Source organism: Agelaius tricolor, unplaced genomic scaffold (genome assembly GCF_023055355.1).
Source record: "Agelaius tricolor isolate 1412-34295 unplaced genomic scaffold, bAgeTri1.0.p SCAF_10, whole genome shotgun sequence".
NCBI classification, from domain to species: domain Eukaryota; kingdom Metazoa; phylum Chordata; class Aves; order Passeriformes; family Icteridae; genus Agelaius; species Agelaius tricolor.
In genome coordinates this window covers 29572518-29588716 of record NW_027269270.1, presented here as the reverse complement: position 1 = coordinate 29588716, position 16199 = coordinate 29572518, and the positions used below count along the sequence as shown (strand labels likewise).

Here is a 16199-nt window from a genome sequence, read left to right as displayed (position 1 = left end):
CCTCTGGGCTTTTGGAGTATTTGTTCTGGCACAAGCCTTCCTAGAATTAGAAAATGAAGTGATGAAACTAGGATGTGAGGAGTAAAATTTTTTTAAATTGTGTTTTTTTCCTAGGTATTAGCACATTCTCAGTCTTGGTTATGTTTTAGAAGGTACTATGTGGTCAAAACCAGGGCTGCTCAAAACTTCTCCTCCTGATATTTTTGCATTGGAAGTCACGGCAGTTGTGGGATCTGCAGCATTTCTTGGGGCTGTGTGAGTTACCCTTGGGCTTTTTGCCAAAAGATGGCACTCAAGGTGTCTCAATGGGCCTGCATGGTTTTCTGTCATCCAGTTCAGGTGGCCTGGAACTCCTGGCTGGAGCAAGGAGCACTTTGAGATGTGTTAAGTTTTCTGGGAGTTTGGTATTGTGGTTTCAAAATGTTTTTGTTAAAATCTGCATGTGAACCACAGCTTCTTTCATGAGCAGACTTGAATGCTGCTCAATCTCCCCCATTACAGTTTTGGAAGAAATCTCTTCAGTGTTCTGACCATTTCCTGTGGCAAAAGTCTTTTTGTAGACATTTTCTAAGTGTTGTTCTAGTGGGAATTGGGTGAAAGTAAATCCATGTGTTAAAACTGGTTTTGTAGCTCTTAAACAGCAGAAAAAGAAAAAAAAATGCAAAGAAAGTTTAAATTTATTCTAAACAATATTTTCTTTCCTTCAGCTGTCTCCGTAATGAGATACAGTGCATCATCCTTTGGATTTGCTGTAAGTAGAGATACAATTGAAATATTATCTACTCTTTTTTTCTTTTCCAAGGGCCTTTTCTGAACATGAAATACTGCATTTTTTCTTATGGTAAGTTCATGGAAAGGTGTGCAAAGTCAATAATGGATTAGAAAACATATTGTTAAAGTCAAGAATTGGAAAGGGTGGCAAAGATACTCTAATTATACTTTTTCCTTTTCTGCCCATTAAGTCCCATCCTGGAGCTAAAACCCATGCTTATACCTTAGTGTTGATAGATGTTATCCAGCAGATATGGTTTTCTTATACAAAATCTCTCAGCTACAAATCATTTTTGTTGTTGAACTTGAACCAAATTCTGAATTTCCCTTCTGAACTCTTCCCATTGAAGCTGATGCTGAGACTGTTCTTGACTTTGGGAGGGCAGCTTTCCTCTCCAGTCCTTGCCATGACTTTCCAGATTCGTGGCAGAGCAAAAAATTCCTAATGACAAGCAATGACTCATATCAAACAATTCATCTTTAGCTTTCAATTCTGAAGGTCAGATTGACTCTGTAGGAAGTTTGACATGGGACAAGCCTGGTTTTCAGTGTTCCTGACACCACATCTGCATTAATTGAGAATACAAACCTGGCAATTTTGCTGATGATACAGAATAATAAATTCATGTATGATGAAATCGGGGTGGGATTTTGGAGAAGAAGTTAATATTTTCTTGGTTGGAAACAAAAGCTCTTGCAGGAAATTAGTGACTGCAGGCATTTTTCTATGCTTATTTCTTTACAGTCTTTGCATTAGGATCGTATTAGTATTTTAACTCTTGGAGTGCTACAGTGGCAGACTGTGATGTTTGTTTTTTCTTAACTTCTTCACAGCTGATAGATTAAAAATTCAATTTTTTTAAATCCTTTCATTGACTTTCTGAGCTCTGAAGTGTATCACTGTGCAATAATACACGGCAAAAACGTGAAAATCAATTCAATAAACGTAAATCGCGCCCTCATTAAAGTGATTTATTTGAAGCTGCTTTGTGTCTGTGCAGCAGGATGGTAAATGCTGTGCTCTTAGTGCAGGGCACACTGAGTGGCCCACAGGACAATGGGCTCTGTCTCTCTTGCAGTTTGATGCCACCCTGGACGTTTTGTCATCGGCGATAGTTCTGTGGCGCTACAGCAACGCGGCCGCGGTGCACTCTGCACACAGGGAGTACATGTGAGTACACTGCACTCCTTCTGCCTCTGCCAGGGGCCTGCAGAGCTTTTGGTGTCGGGCTGGGGGGCTGCACATTCCAGAGCTTTGACAAAAGCATTTTGTCCTGTCAGCAAGTATTCTTTCCTTCTGCCAGCTCACTGCTCGCTCCCAAACACGCAGCCCCTCCTTAGGCAAACCTCCCCGTGGTTGGGATTTTCAGTTTCTTTTTAGCCAACGTAGCAATGACAAGGCCTTTGGAATTTGGTTTCTCTTGCAGCACCTGTATCAAGTGAACTGTATTTGCAATCTGTAATAGATTTGTAAATCTTTCATTTCGCATCTTACTGAGTTATTCTTACTAGAGTATGTTTTTTGAAATTGATGCTTGTATTATATTTGTACTTCTCTCAAGAAGGTTGAATATAAATCACTTTTTTTTTAAAGTAAGAGTATAGCAATGATGCATGTCTTCTTTATGCTTACTTTGCAAGCAAATTTTTTCCATATTAAATGTTTGATGTATATGTCCTATGGCGGGGGGAAAAGGTCTTTACATATGAAGTGCAGTATTGATCACAGTGGGAATTGTGTTCTGCATCATCGTGCAGCATTTCTATGGGTGATTCATATGATACCTGAGAGGATTAGGTGGAGATTGAACCAAGAATTTTTCCAATTAGTGCATAAAAAAGTTTTAAAATTCTTATTTGAATTTTGGGCATCTAGGTGGAGAATTGCAATATATTTGCCTGTTTTTGGTTTTTCTCTGTACTGCCATTTCTGGCAGCATCCCATCTGGCTGGAAATTAGTTCAACTGTCCCCTGGAATGGACTGCAATTTTACAGTAGAGGGGGATACAGTAGGTTCTGGGCTGAAACACCTCTCATGATGTCCTTTTAACAAAGGGCAGCTTGATGAAACCAAACGTTGCATAACTGATAGGATAAAAAAAACCTACCGAAAACCAACAACAAAAAAACCACCCTGGAGGGTCTCAATCACATCTTCACAATCTTTTTCTAAAAACTGAGAAAAAGTAAGCAGTATTTTTACATGCCTTAACTCAGGCTCATGCAACAGCTTGCCAGGGCTGTGAGTTCCTTTCTGGCAGGGCTCCATACAGAACAGTTTGGAATAAAAGGCCATAAAAGACTGATGTGGCATTGATTCATAAAAATAAAATCAGAAAAATGTGATTAAAATTAGTCTTCCTGCACAGATTTGGAGATTTTAGCAGACATTTTCTTAGCATCTTGCTTTTGTGGGTGTCCACAGAGATTCCTGTCAACATTCAATTAACATATTTTTGAAATTTTTCAAGTGAACCTTGTAAAGTATTTAAAAGAATACAATATACAAAAGAGGACTCAACATATCCCTGTGGCTAAGCCAGTAAAGTGAACAGGCAAAATAGTAAACATATTTTCCTGGTTTTTTATGCTCATTTTTAATTTGCTTTCATATAATCCCTCTGCTTTAATAAGACTGAATTAAGTCAGTGAATTACTTGCCATGCCCATTAGTTGAAGACAGTTTGGGTTTCATTATGAGTTCAGTATCAAGTGAAAGAATGTTCCCATGTGCTGGGAATATGAATCACTGGATAGCAGCCTGGTTATCCCTGTTTCCAGAACTGTGTTGCCACCACAGTACTGAAAGCAAAGAGATGATGAGATGGTTGTGCTGCTTGAGGCAGCTCTTACTGTGTCAGATTTTTGAGGGAACCACATTTCTAATTTCCTGTTGTGTTTAATCAATCTCTAGCTTGAAACACTGCACGTAATTGTTTTTCCTCCTTGACACTGGGAGAATGTTGCAATGATGCCTGCTGGCTGCTTGCTCAGCTTATGAATAATCAATCTTTGCATCATATGTGCCTCTAACTCCACCTGGTCTGTCACCATCCCTGTTTTCTGTGAGCCTCCTCCCTCAGACTCCTGGACTGTGTGGGTTCTTAGGTTGTGCTGTGTGTTATTCCTGTTTTTGTGTGCCTGGCCATATTCTGCCCAAGTGCAGGGGTCTGTTTACCAGAATAAGGTGTGCCAAAGTAGCTTCAGTTTAGTTCTTTATTTATAGGTCTCTCTTATTGATTTAAATATTACACTTGTCTGTGTATCCTAACAGATCTGAAAAAACCCTTATCTCCTTGGCAAAAGCCAAGTGGAATTGCCAATTAATTGTGTTTTGCAAATTTATAAAACCTCCTCTTTCATAAACCTGACAGCAAGAGATTGATCCAAAATCTGTTAAAATCAGTGTAAAGCCTCTCATGGGAAGGCAGCGTTAGAGTCAGTCCCAGCTCCTGGACGTCATTGAGAGAGAACATAAAGATAGCCTGAAAAACACACCTCCAGGAGAAGGCACAGAGAATGCAGCCTGACTCATGATGTGCTGTGAATTAAATACTGAGAATAAAATGCTAAGATGTGAAAGAAATGCGTAGTCTTGCCTAAGCTGTAGCCATATGGCAGTTGGAGCTGCAGCATTGATGGGCTGGCACTCCCAAGGGTACAGAAATGCTTGCTGTGCCAAGTTCTGCTCAGAGGAACCAATGCATTTCCATTTGACTTCAGGGCAACTGGAGTGCTGAAACCATCATGCAAATGTGTCCTGCTGAGCTTAACTCTGCTTAATGTGTTTCATTTTTATTAGATCATTTGATTTCTCTTGTTTTCTGGGGTGAGATGAGAAGGTTCTTTTTCAGAGTTCATCCCTTTGGTTCGTCCCTTCCCTCCAGGGTGTCAACCACACACAGCTCAGAAGAGGCTGAACCCCTGGCAGTGGCACCAGCCCTGTAACCATTTGTTGATTCTCCAGATTCAGCCATCTCAAAGCTCTGCTTTCACTGGGAGCATTGATGAGAAAATTCCTTTAGCTCCAGAGTCCTTTACTGCCTCTTCTAGAGTTCTGTCACCCTTCCTGCTGTTGCTCAGACTGCTCCTGGATGTGTCATTGGTGCCCACATGAAATAAAAGCCAAGGCTAAAACATTCACCAAGACCAGGAATTAAACCACTGCAAGATTGAGACACTGCTTGGCTCTGCCTAGCTGGCTCATTAATGAAAGAGTATGTGGGAGTGGGATGAATATTTGATGCTTTTTTAGAAGAGTCCTTGAGAGAATTGTAGGTCTTGAGGCAATGCAAGAGTTGGGAAGGACTACAGATATCTGGGAAGAGAGTCAGAGTACATGCATAGTTCATGAGTGCTTGATCTGCTCAGTGTGATCTGCTAGGTTGTAAATTAACATGCAGGAAATGTAAAGGTGCTGAACAAGCCATCAAAAAGCAATGATCAAGGAATTAAAGAAAGAAAAAAGTGCTGAAATAACCGGAGAAATAATTTGAAATGTCCACTAAAGATGAAAATCTACAACTGAAATTGACTGAGGTGTTTAAGACGTGCAAAGAAATGTCAGTGGTCCTCCTGGCTGCTCTCCATATCCAGTTTACAAATGCCTTGAATATTTTGCCCTTTAGTAAACCCTTAGCAACTTGGTAGCTTATTGGGTTGCTGAAGCAAGTATAAATCTGCTGAAGAAGAACTTTATTGACACTGGTTTGGCAACAGTGGTTTTTCACGTGCTTAAATAAACTCAGTCAAGAGCTATAGAAGAAATTTCTTAATAGAAGACTGGAAAAATGTCTCATAAGATGTTGAACTACTCACTGGCTACACAGCCAGGGGCAGCTTTTAGCTTCTGTTAAATTCAGGAATGCAGGACTTGGCTGGAGTGCAGGAGCTGTGTCTGAGGAGAAAGTGAGAAATACCACCAAAAAAGGAAGGATTGGAAAAACAGAATAACAAACTACATGTACACAGCCTTATGGGAAATCTTTAAAACCCAGAGCTCTTTCAGTACAGCTGGTTGGAAATATCTTGCTTTTCTGTACAATGCAGTACAGGACCCAGTATCTGCCTATGCCTGTGGGATCCATTCTGGGATTTTTGGCTACTGGGTTTTTTATTGCAAAACCCAACTCTGTACAGCATATTTAAAACAGTGATTCTTGACAGTTGCAGCTGGTGTTTGCTATATATTATTTTGTTGATGGTATCAAGTTAAATTCTGTGTTTCCCAGGAACCAGTCTGTCAACATCTTTCTTAACCCAGTGCCAGAGTAAATAGGAATCCTGACTCATAATGAACATTCTGGATTATGGCAAGAGCAGAAGACACACATTTCTTATGTTTCTTTCACTGTTTTGGTGTTGTGGTTCTGTTTGTTTGTTTGCTTGGTTTTTTTGATTGCGTATTTCAGACTCTGGCTATGCATTCCTTAATTACCTAATTAGAAAATTAAATTATATTGTGGATTAATCATTTTAAACACACTTGTGGTGCTCTATGTTGCCATGACATAATACATAATGAATGCAGATATGTCCTTTCTTTTTTTTTCTATTGGTGGAGCTGTTATCTGAAACATGAGCAGTAATACTAAAATTACAGGAATTAAAATCTACAGTGTGGTAGACATGGGTGCAAATATCTGTCATGCCTCCACCTGCTTCTGAGAAAGCTTTTGCCAGAAGAGAAGAGTCATTTTGCAATTAGACATTACCTAAATGCTCTGCTATGTGCCTGTAACTTAACTTTCATCTCCTCACCTCAGCTGTGGCTGTGGATTTGGTACCTTCAGGATGCTGAGCCCATTTGCCCCCTGAAGAATGCCTGCTCAGAGGATTTGCTTCTTAATGGATTCCTAAACTATGGGGAGGAAGAACTGGTGATCTCACCTGTTTTGACATTCAGAAGAACACAGCTATAACAGCTTAATCCAAGAATTTCTTATTTAGCTTCAGCTAAAGCAGTCTCTAAGAAAGATATTTGATTGCTCCTCATCAGAAATTATGTGAGAAATCACATGAGGAAATGTGATGAGACCCTAAGAGAGAGAGAGAGCCTCTCCTTCCAAAGTAATTGTAACCCTTTTTTCTCTCTTGCTCATGTTCAGATGACACCACTTGGGAATATTTACCCTGGTATCTGGCCATGGGGAGTCTTGCAGAAGTTATACTGAATATATGTGCATTACAATTAGGCATATGGGGAATATGGGGATTCTGATGTATCCTACTTTTGCACTCAAAGCTTGAAAGAATTAGAAGCCACCTTTTATGGCTGTCATACTGCAAAGTTAGGTCTGGCTCTTCTCTCTTCCTCTGATTCTAAAAGAAAGCATATTGATCTAGATGGTTCCAGGGCATGTTCTCTCTTGGTTCACAGAATTGAATAAAACCACCCAAATTTTCAGTATTTCTATTGTATTTAAATTTTCATGTGAGGGTTGGCTCTGCTGTACTGGTTAACCCAGCTAAATGAGCACTGTCTATTTAGGTAGTGTTGAATGAAAATAATCCTCTGGGTTCAGACCCAACATATCAGTCACATTGAAAAAACTGTGGATAATTTTATCTATACCATGCACATGAAAGAGACTTGAAGCACAGATGGCAAAATCCACACCTACCCACAGTTCAGGGCAAACCTCTGTGGCTGGAGGCAAAGCTCTTTTGTGATGAGTGAATGGAATACCTAAGTGATCTGGAAAAATGTCAACTGCATGGAGCTGCAAACAGCTCAGAGCCACCTCTGCAGCTCATGCGTGGTTCTCAGCTCCCAGGGGTTTGGTCTCACAGCACATTTTCACGTCTCTCCTACAGAATGAGGCTCAAAATAAGGAGTTTTCAAAGGGAGTGTTCACCTGTGCTTGGATATCTGCTTTATAGGAGCAGAGGTATAGTTTCTTCTTAACCACACTGAAAATTTCTAAATCATTCTTTCTTCTGAGATATTTGGACAAAATTCTACATCCAGGTGCAGTGCCAGATACAAGAGGTGCTTCATATGGCTGATTTAACAAACATCATAATTTCTCCATAAATTCATTATCCCATATTCAGAAAAAAAGTAAATAAATCACAAACTTTGCTCTTACCCAGACAGAAATGCATTTATGCCTTGTGCAAACACACCCAAAAAATCATTGCACATACAAGTTATATTAAATTTGAAATAGAAAATGTATATATTTATATATTCTAAAATCTGTTTCAAAAACTGTGGCATCTGTAGACTTGGCAATGATTTTACTGGAGCTAGATCCAAAACCTATGAAAGCCTTTCCTTTTACTTGACTGGTGGTTGATTAAGCAGGATTTGTGTATATTGCCTACTATTTACACATAGGCCTATGTATATAAAATCAGGGATATGATGTTTCCTGTGCTGGAGTTTGATGATCACCATAAAAATGAACATTATAGAAGTTCTCAAAAGGGTTTAATTTCTAGGTTGAGGGGAATGGCAGAGTCTCTGATCATCTGCTGCAAGGGAGGAGCAGTGCTGGAGCCAGGAGGGTGGCTGTAAGGCAGGTGTACTCCAAGTGTACAGAGCCTGTGCAGACCTAGGAGCTAGAAAATAGGTCCTGAGAGTTTTTGAAGTCCCCCCAGTTGTAGAAATGTCTGTTAGCTTTTTCTGGTAGATATTCCATACCTGGAGTATCAAATTATTTATGGAAATGTTGCCCCAGTTCAGCTGCAGGATGTTAAAGTATGTAAATGCCCTGTTCTGCAGCAACCAGTTGAAATCCTAAGGGATAATAAAAGTTTTAGAAGGCCTGTAACACTTTCAGCATGAAATGGTTCCCTAGCAGAGCTGATCTGAGTCTCAGACATAAACAGCATTTCCCCTCCGTGTCTTTTAAGTTAGACCATGTGATATTACACACAATAATTGAAAAATTGATTTTCAGTGGTCATTTGGACTATTACTTGTATTCTCTTTATTGTGTAATCTAGTTTGGGCTTATGTTTTTTTATGGTGAGAAAAACAGAGTAGCTGTAATGATGCTGATCTGGATCCTGGCAGTTGGGGGTGGATTATGGAACATGTGTGATGAACAGCAAGCCCACTTGGTTCCTTTTAAAGAGTGTCTTAAATTGACTCCATTCCCTCCTCACTGAGCACCAGACAGGTGTAAATACCCTGAACAGCTGTGATTCTGTACAGTTTGGTGTCCAAAACCTCTCCAGGAGCTACACTTGATAACAGAGAAGCTACACCAGTAGCTAATACAACTGCCTAATTGGACACAAGGAAGCTTTAGATTAGCAGTAGAGCATGACAGGACTCTCAAGACTGAAGCTAATATTGCATCTTTTGCCTGTGTATTACCATAATATGTCACAGTGGCTAGTTCTTTTTAGAAAAAGTCCTTTAATGAGTTTCAGAGGCAGATGTTACAGTTGCCGGAGTTCTGGATGTCACCCTCATGAAAAATGTGACTGCCACGTTGCAGAACAGCAGCAAATGTTAGTGAACAGCTGCATTGTAATTTGGAATTCTCTATTTAAAGGAAAGAGCAGCAGAGCTGTGGCACAGTGTGCTGTGCACTGGGCAGGCCCTTGCTGCCACAGAGGTGCAGTCCCCAGAACGGAGCTGCTGCTGCCACCTGCCCCTGCTGTGCCTGGGCTGTGAGCAGGGTGCTGCGGGCAGACACCCCCAGCTCAGCTCCTTGGGGCTCCCCTCTGCTTCTTTTCACACCCTTTTTCCATGGCAGGAGTGGCTCTTGCTCAATTCCTCCTATCCCTCACTTGTGTGACAGCAGATTTTCCCTACCCTGCTTCTCATCATCTCCATCAAGCAGATCCCACTTATTTGCCACCAGAAAATCATTTTTTTTGGTGGCCAAATTTGAACCTTTTCCTCCAAATCCTTATCCTTTAGATTCCAACATTCAGTTTTGACTGCACTTGAGGATTCCTGGGCTGGCTGTAATTGGCATTTTACACTTGGCTGTGTTAAGGAGGCTGTGAGAGCTGCCATAGTTCCAGTGTTTAAACAGGCTGACAGCCTCTCCCCCAGAAGAAATGTGGAGCAGGTTATTGCAAGTTCCAAGTTATTAATGAAGGAGCAGTCACAGAATGTAATGTGTGTTTGGTTTGGGGAAGGAAGAATGAAAACAAGAGTACCAGCAAGGCAGAGAGATAGTAAAGGGTTCCTCCCACGGGGAGGAACAATTGGAAGACAATTGAGAAAAAAGTATAGATACAGAATTAGAAACTGAGTGAATACTTCATGCTCAAAAATATTTTCCTATCTTCTGACAGCAAAAACCTCCTGGACAATTGCCTTCTGTGTTACAGCATGTGACTTCCCCTGAATGATTCCCTGCATGATATTCACTCTGTCAGCCACTAATCCTAAAATCCCTTCTAATCATAGGGAAACAGGATTTAGCACTTTTACAGTTTTTATTAGAATAATTAATTTTATATATTTTTTTCTTCCTTAAACTCTAGAGGTTTAATTGGGGGGTTTACCCAGAGATTAAATTCTGTATCCATCATAAAACTGATTTTCTCAGCTTTGCTGAAGAAGCTCACATTACTCCTGGGCTTAGAGCTCATATTGGCCTGCAGCTCATTTTAATGTGAACTTACAGTTTCTTGCAGAATAATATTTTTCACCACTTCAGTGGTGAAAACAGCCTGCAGAGATTTTAACATTTTCTTTTCTGTGGGCTATTAGGAGTCATTAGTACTGAAAGATCTTGACAGAGCCTGCAGAGTTAAAGATTTTCTGACTAAAAATTAATGGGTTCACAGGATACTGCAGGTTGGAAGGGGCCTCAGGAGGTCTCTGGCACAAGCTCTTGCTCAGAGCAGAGGGAGCTGTGAGATCAGAATAAGGCACTCCAAACTTCATCCAGTCAGCTCTCCAAAACTTCCAAAGGATGGAGGCTCCACAGCCTCTCTGAGAAACTGTTCCACTATTAATTTCCATGGTGGAAATCTCATTTCTCTTAGGAAAATATAATGTGGTAAGATTCTTAAGAATCAAGGAAGTGCAGAATTAAAATAGGGTAAACCAGCTCTTGTAGAGTAACCAGAATACATGCAGAAATTAGAAGTATTGTCTTTTATTTACAGCATTGTGGCTGCCAGAGAATTGGATGAGGAACAGAAGCTTGTTTAGATGGCAGCTTTGCAAATGTGAGAATAGAGTTCCTATCTCAAGAATACGAATACAAATCCTTGTGCTTTATACATTGATTTTTTTTTCTAGTTCTTTTTGTCATATTTACCCCTGTAGCTCAGTTGAAATGATCAAAATGTTTTCTGTAAATAAGGCAAGCAATCTTGATACCAGAAAGGAAGTTTTTACAGTGAGAGCAATCAATCACTGGAACAGCCTCCCCAGGGATGTGGCAGAGCCCTCATTGTGGGAAGTTTCCAAGATGCAGTTGGGCAGGGTGCTGAGAATCTCATCCAGGTGCTGTGAAAGGTTGGACCAGCTGACATTTGGAGGTTCCTTCCATCCCAGACTCTTCTGTTGGTCTGTGAGCCTCTTTGCTTTGGTTAGAATAATAAATACCCCCAAACCCCCCACCAAATAACCCATATAATCAAAACAGGTCAGCTAATCTGGGATACTGCAGTGAATGAAACAGGTGGGAGAATAGAACAAAATTGGGAAGTAATTAGACTGCTCTTGACAAACTTGTTTTATTCCACATGGTGTCATCATGTTTCAGGCATTAGTTTAATGAACTGGGAGTGTGGTGATGAAATAGTTTCCAGGCTGTAACAGACAAACCATCGAATGCTGAGACCTGTTTCCCTCCCTACTGCCCCAAAACCACTCCCTGTGAGCTGCTAGGAGAAAGTTGACACATTTTTGCAGATTGTGTTCATATGCATCACTAACTTTTTCTGAATCCTTAATTCTGTTGTCCCACCTTTGCTGACATGAGAGGAGGAATTTCCAAGGGCTCCATGGGTACAGTGCTGCTGTAAAGATTTGCCAGAAAGAGAATGGGATGATAATTAAAAAGAGGAAATTTTTGCCTTGACTGTTTCATAGCAGTCAGTTGATAGGAGAAAAACTCCATTTCCAGTCACCCTTGTGTAGCTTTTCCCTTTTGTTCTTTTGAGGTTGTTTATAGCCAAGCTTGTTACTCAGCATATATTTGTAATTTCATTGCTATTATTGATTTATTTTTTATAAAATGTTACCAAACAGGTAGCTGAGAATCTAAACCTGCAGTCTTACATCAATCTGACTGCTGCTCACCTGGAGGAGCAGCCTCTTTATCTGAAAGGGGTCACCTCATGGAAAGGGTGTTTAGTGTGGCAAGACCATGCTAAAGGTAAAATTGCTTCATTATGTTGGAGATTAATTACCATAGAAATCTGAGTGAGATTAATCTCCAATTCTATGTTGGCAACATTACAGAATTTTAGTCTTATCACTATCTGTATGGAACTATAACAAAGAATTGCAAACTTTAAGATAGAATAAAGGCTAAATCCACAAATTAGGAGGCTGTTCTGCATCTGCTGAATGCAAATGAATTGGATCATGGGAGTTACTCTCCTTAGGAAATTAATTTTATCATAAAATGAGGGGGAAAAATGCTAACTTACTAATAGCAGCTTGAAAATTGAGTTTGTGGAGATGGAAGTCCCTGAATCTCAGTACTTTTCATAGCTACCTGCTTAAAAGCCATTGACTTATGCAAAGCAACAAATTTTTGATTAAGGAAAAGAATATCAGGTGCTTAAAGTGATTGATTTCCTTTTCTGGTTTCCTTGTGAGTTGTGAAAATTTGTCATCAAAATGAGGAATTGTGTCTATTAGAGCTGCACACAGGGAATATGTGATGGAAGAGGTGAGGTGGCAGCTGTGTGTGCTGTAATGCAGTTACACTGATCTGCTTCTGATGGCTGTGAAATATCCAGGGCTGCTGTAGTACAAAATGGGTATTTATAGGGCTGTATAAATATAAATGGGTTGTATGTGGGTTGTAATACTGCTTTCAAGGAAACATATTTTGAAAATTGTCAAGATTCAATTGTCAGAATCAATCTTTTGTTTTTAGATTTATACAGGTGTCTGGATTCCACTAGAAGTGATCTAGCAGGGACATAAGCTCCAAACCTGTGTAAAGTCTTTGATGGTTTTGAGAATCTAAATTATTTTACTCTGAATGCCTGAGGCTGCAGTACAACCAATTTAACAGAGGGTTCCATATGTGACAAAATAATGCTGAAATGATGAGGCAATTTCTAATACAATGAATTACACTTCATATTGTCTTCTGGATTTTCACATACAAATACAGCCTCAAAAACACATCTAGAAGTCTTGGGCAGATCATGATCAGCTACCAACACCTCCAGCAAACTAAAGAAGGCTTGGTGGTTTCACTGTTAAATCTGTAATATTTAATTTTCTTGTAGTTTTCTTTACTCTTGCATTCCAAAGGCCATTGCTTTAAGGGAAAAAAAAAAAACCAACTTTGAAAGTTTGAGCTGTAGTTGAGTTAAAAGTTGGTTGCTGCCTGAATATCAGAGAGATGCCCTCACCTTGTCCTCTGTGAAATAGTTTTCTATTTTCAAACTATACTGCATTCTGAAAAATTCCAGAAAGATTATTGTTTCTGAAAAACATATAAAGCTTTTACACTTTGTTTTAAAATGTTTTGACTAAATTTTCTCTCTTCCTCCTTCTTTTTAGAAGCAATATATTACATGGGACTGGAGAAGATTCCAGATTCATGCATTCTTCATTAGAGCTTTTCTGTTGCCTGTCAAACCTGTAGCACCAATTCTTTTGCTTTACAGATCAATTATAACTATAATTATTTAGTAGATACTTAGTGGTAACCTCTGACACTAACTCAGGTAGAAATGGCTGTAAAATAAGGACATTACCTTCAAGAGGTGCTGGAGATGTGAGTCAAGGGATAGGGCAAAGCTATCAGGGCTTTAAATTCTTCTCTGTGTTATCAATCCACCCTCACTTCTGCATCACTCCTCTTTCACTAGTTTTTATGGGTACTCCTGAGTTGATTTCAACCTGCTTAGAAATGGCAGTTTGCTCATCTAATTTAATTGAATGTTATTAATGGAGTTGCATTTGCCAAGCACCTTGGCACTTACACCCTTCATGTACAGTTGGAAACACTCTGTAGTTACACAGCAGTGGCTGTTAGCAGATGGAAGGGAGCTGGCTTGTATTAACATTTTTGTGGTCTAGCACAGTGAAAGTAGAGCTTGCTTACAATAACCAATTGCAACTTGTTTATTATGTACTACAATTTCTCAGATTAATTTTAGGAGGTTTGTTATTTTTTACATTTGTAGTTGGATCTTGCATGATTTGCAGTCTAGTTAGAAATTATTTCTTTTTAGCAAATGAGATTAAAAGAAGACACAGTGCAATGTTGTGTCTTAGTGATTTTGCAGATAAATCAATACATTCAAGAAGGCAAAAACCATGTATTTTTTTGCTTGAAGTACTATACTCATGAATTTTGCATGGCTGTGGATTCCAAAAGCCAGCATATAAAGGAGAAGCTAGGCTTGCTAAATACGACTACTGAATGCTTATTCAAACCTCAGTCTGCATTTCTGTCTGCTATTAATACCCTTGTCACTGTTGTTATCATCTTCTGTTTCTTCTATCTACTTCAGCTATTTCTGGGTAAGTAGGTGGATGGGAATTCTTTTGCCACAGTAAAACTGAGCTGGAGAATAAGAGAAACAGATCAAGATTACTGAAGCCATTGTGTATCTGCTGGCAAATTTGCAAAATATTTGGGTGTTTGGCAAGCCCACAGAGATAACCCCAAACTCTCTGATTTATGTGGGATCAAAATCCAGCCAGTGGTCAGGGCATTCCCCAGGGAATGTTTGCCTGTCTTGCCCAGAAGTGTGCAGGGAATAAAAGATGTGCTGAGGGAAAGGGAAGACGCATTCAGTGGGCATCCAACAGTGGGTATTGCCACAGGAAGGGTGATCCATAGTTTCCAGCTCACAGATTTGGGGCTGTGTTGGTTTAAGCCTGTTGGGGGGATAGAAGAGCTTATCTTTCAGAATGGCTGTCAGGTGAAATGCCAGAATATCCTTGCAGGAAGTTCATGTGTCTTATGTCAAGCAGTCACTGGCTCAGCAAGTGGCCTTAGGCAAGCCAGCCAGATTTTGTGGAGCAGTTCCTGAGTCATGTCATGCCTGACTGGGGAGGAAAGGGCAGGAACAGCTGTTCCAGGTTCTGTTATGCTACCAACCACATTTACCAAATATCTCTGCTGGCTTGGTAAAGAGAATGAAGTTCCTTTCATTATTCTAATGGGAGATCCTAGCAAAACAAACAAACACAGAGAAACAGTCCTTCTCTAGAGGCTCTGTGACAAATCATCAGGAGCAGAAGTGGCAGGTCTTTCTCCCTGAAACATCAGAGAATGGAACATCATCTGCTGTGCCCTGTCTTCTCATACATAATCCAGGTTTTAAGAATGGGAAAGGAACTGGATATTTCATATTGTTCTTTAATTTAAGCCTCTATCTTTAGCTCCTTAAGATATTTTTTCATTATTAATATTCTGTCGCCCTCTGTTACCCTGGAAGAGTTGGCAACTTCAAATATGTTCGTAACATTTCTTTGTATTTTTCTCTATTTTTTTCCCCCAGGGCTTGTGTTATCTTGGGTGTCATATTCCTGCTGTCATCAATATGTATTGTGATCAAAGCCATCCATGATCTTGCAAAGAGGGTGCTTCCAGAAGTGGTAAGGTGATTCCTGTTCTTTTAAATGTTCTATTAAAATTCTTTAATGGAATTCTTTTAAATGTTCTCTTTATTCCCTGCCCTGCCAGTGGGACTGAGAATTGCCAGTGTCTCCTTCCAACAGCCCCACTGAACTCTGTGGAGCTCTAGCAGGTGCCTTTCCTGCCTGGCTCACACACTGGCCCTGCTCTTCCAGCAGTATTTTTTATTTATGTGATGGAGTCTAGTCTACTTTTGGAGTTTAATTAAGGGGTTTTTATAGGTTTGACCCCAAAGCTCTCTCAGCATAACCACTTAAAGCTTCTACACAGGATTGTGGGGGTTCACTTACAGAGAGGAGGCCTCTCTGAGCTTAATGAATGTACTAGAATTTTATGAGAAGAATGTTTCCACAGTTTACTCATCCAATGGCTTCAGTATTTTATTTTCAGTGTGGAAAAAAACATATTTTGGATTATATTTTAATGTCTTCCAGCTCTTGCCTCCAACTCCAGAGCCATGTACATGTAGCAGGGATGAAACAGGTGAGGGGAGCATGCTGGGTGAAAGAGCTGCCTTTTAGACTGACTCACCATGGAGCATCACAAAGGGCTTTTCTCCTGCTCTCTGCTTTCCTTTGGCTGGGAAAGCAGCCCCGACCTGGCCTGTGGAGCAGCTCTCCCCAGTGGCCTTTCTCTCAGCTCTGCTCTGGCCTGTCCTG

General features: G+C 40.1%; 1 protein-coding gene across 1 annotated transcript in view; it reads left to right on the top strand.

Moving 5' to 3' along the window:
* Positions 1 to 16199, top strand: part of TMEM163 (transmembrane protein 163) — an 88214-nt gene that overhangs the window by 51838 nt on the left and 20177 nt on the right. Inside the window, exons 3-5 of the mRNA XM_071435437.1 lie at positions 708 to 751; positions 1851 to 1942; positions 15404 to 15500. Of these exons, the coding sequence (XP_071291538.1) occupies positions 708 to 751; positions 1851 to 1942; positions 15404 to 15500 (233 nt within the window). The remainder of the gene's footprint in view (positions 1 to 707; positions 752 to 1850; positions 1943 to 15403; positions 15501 to 16199) is intronic.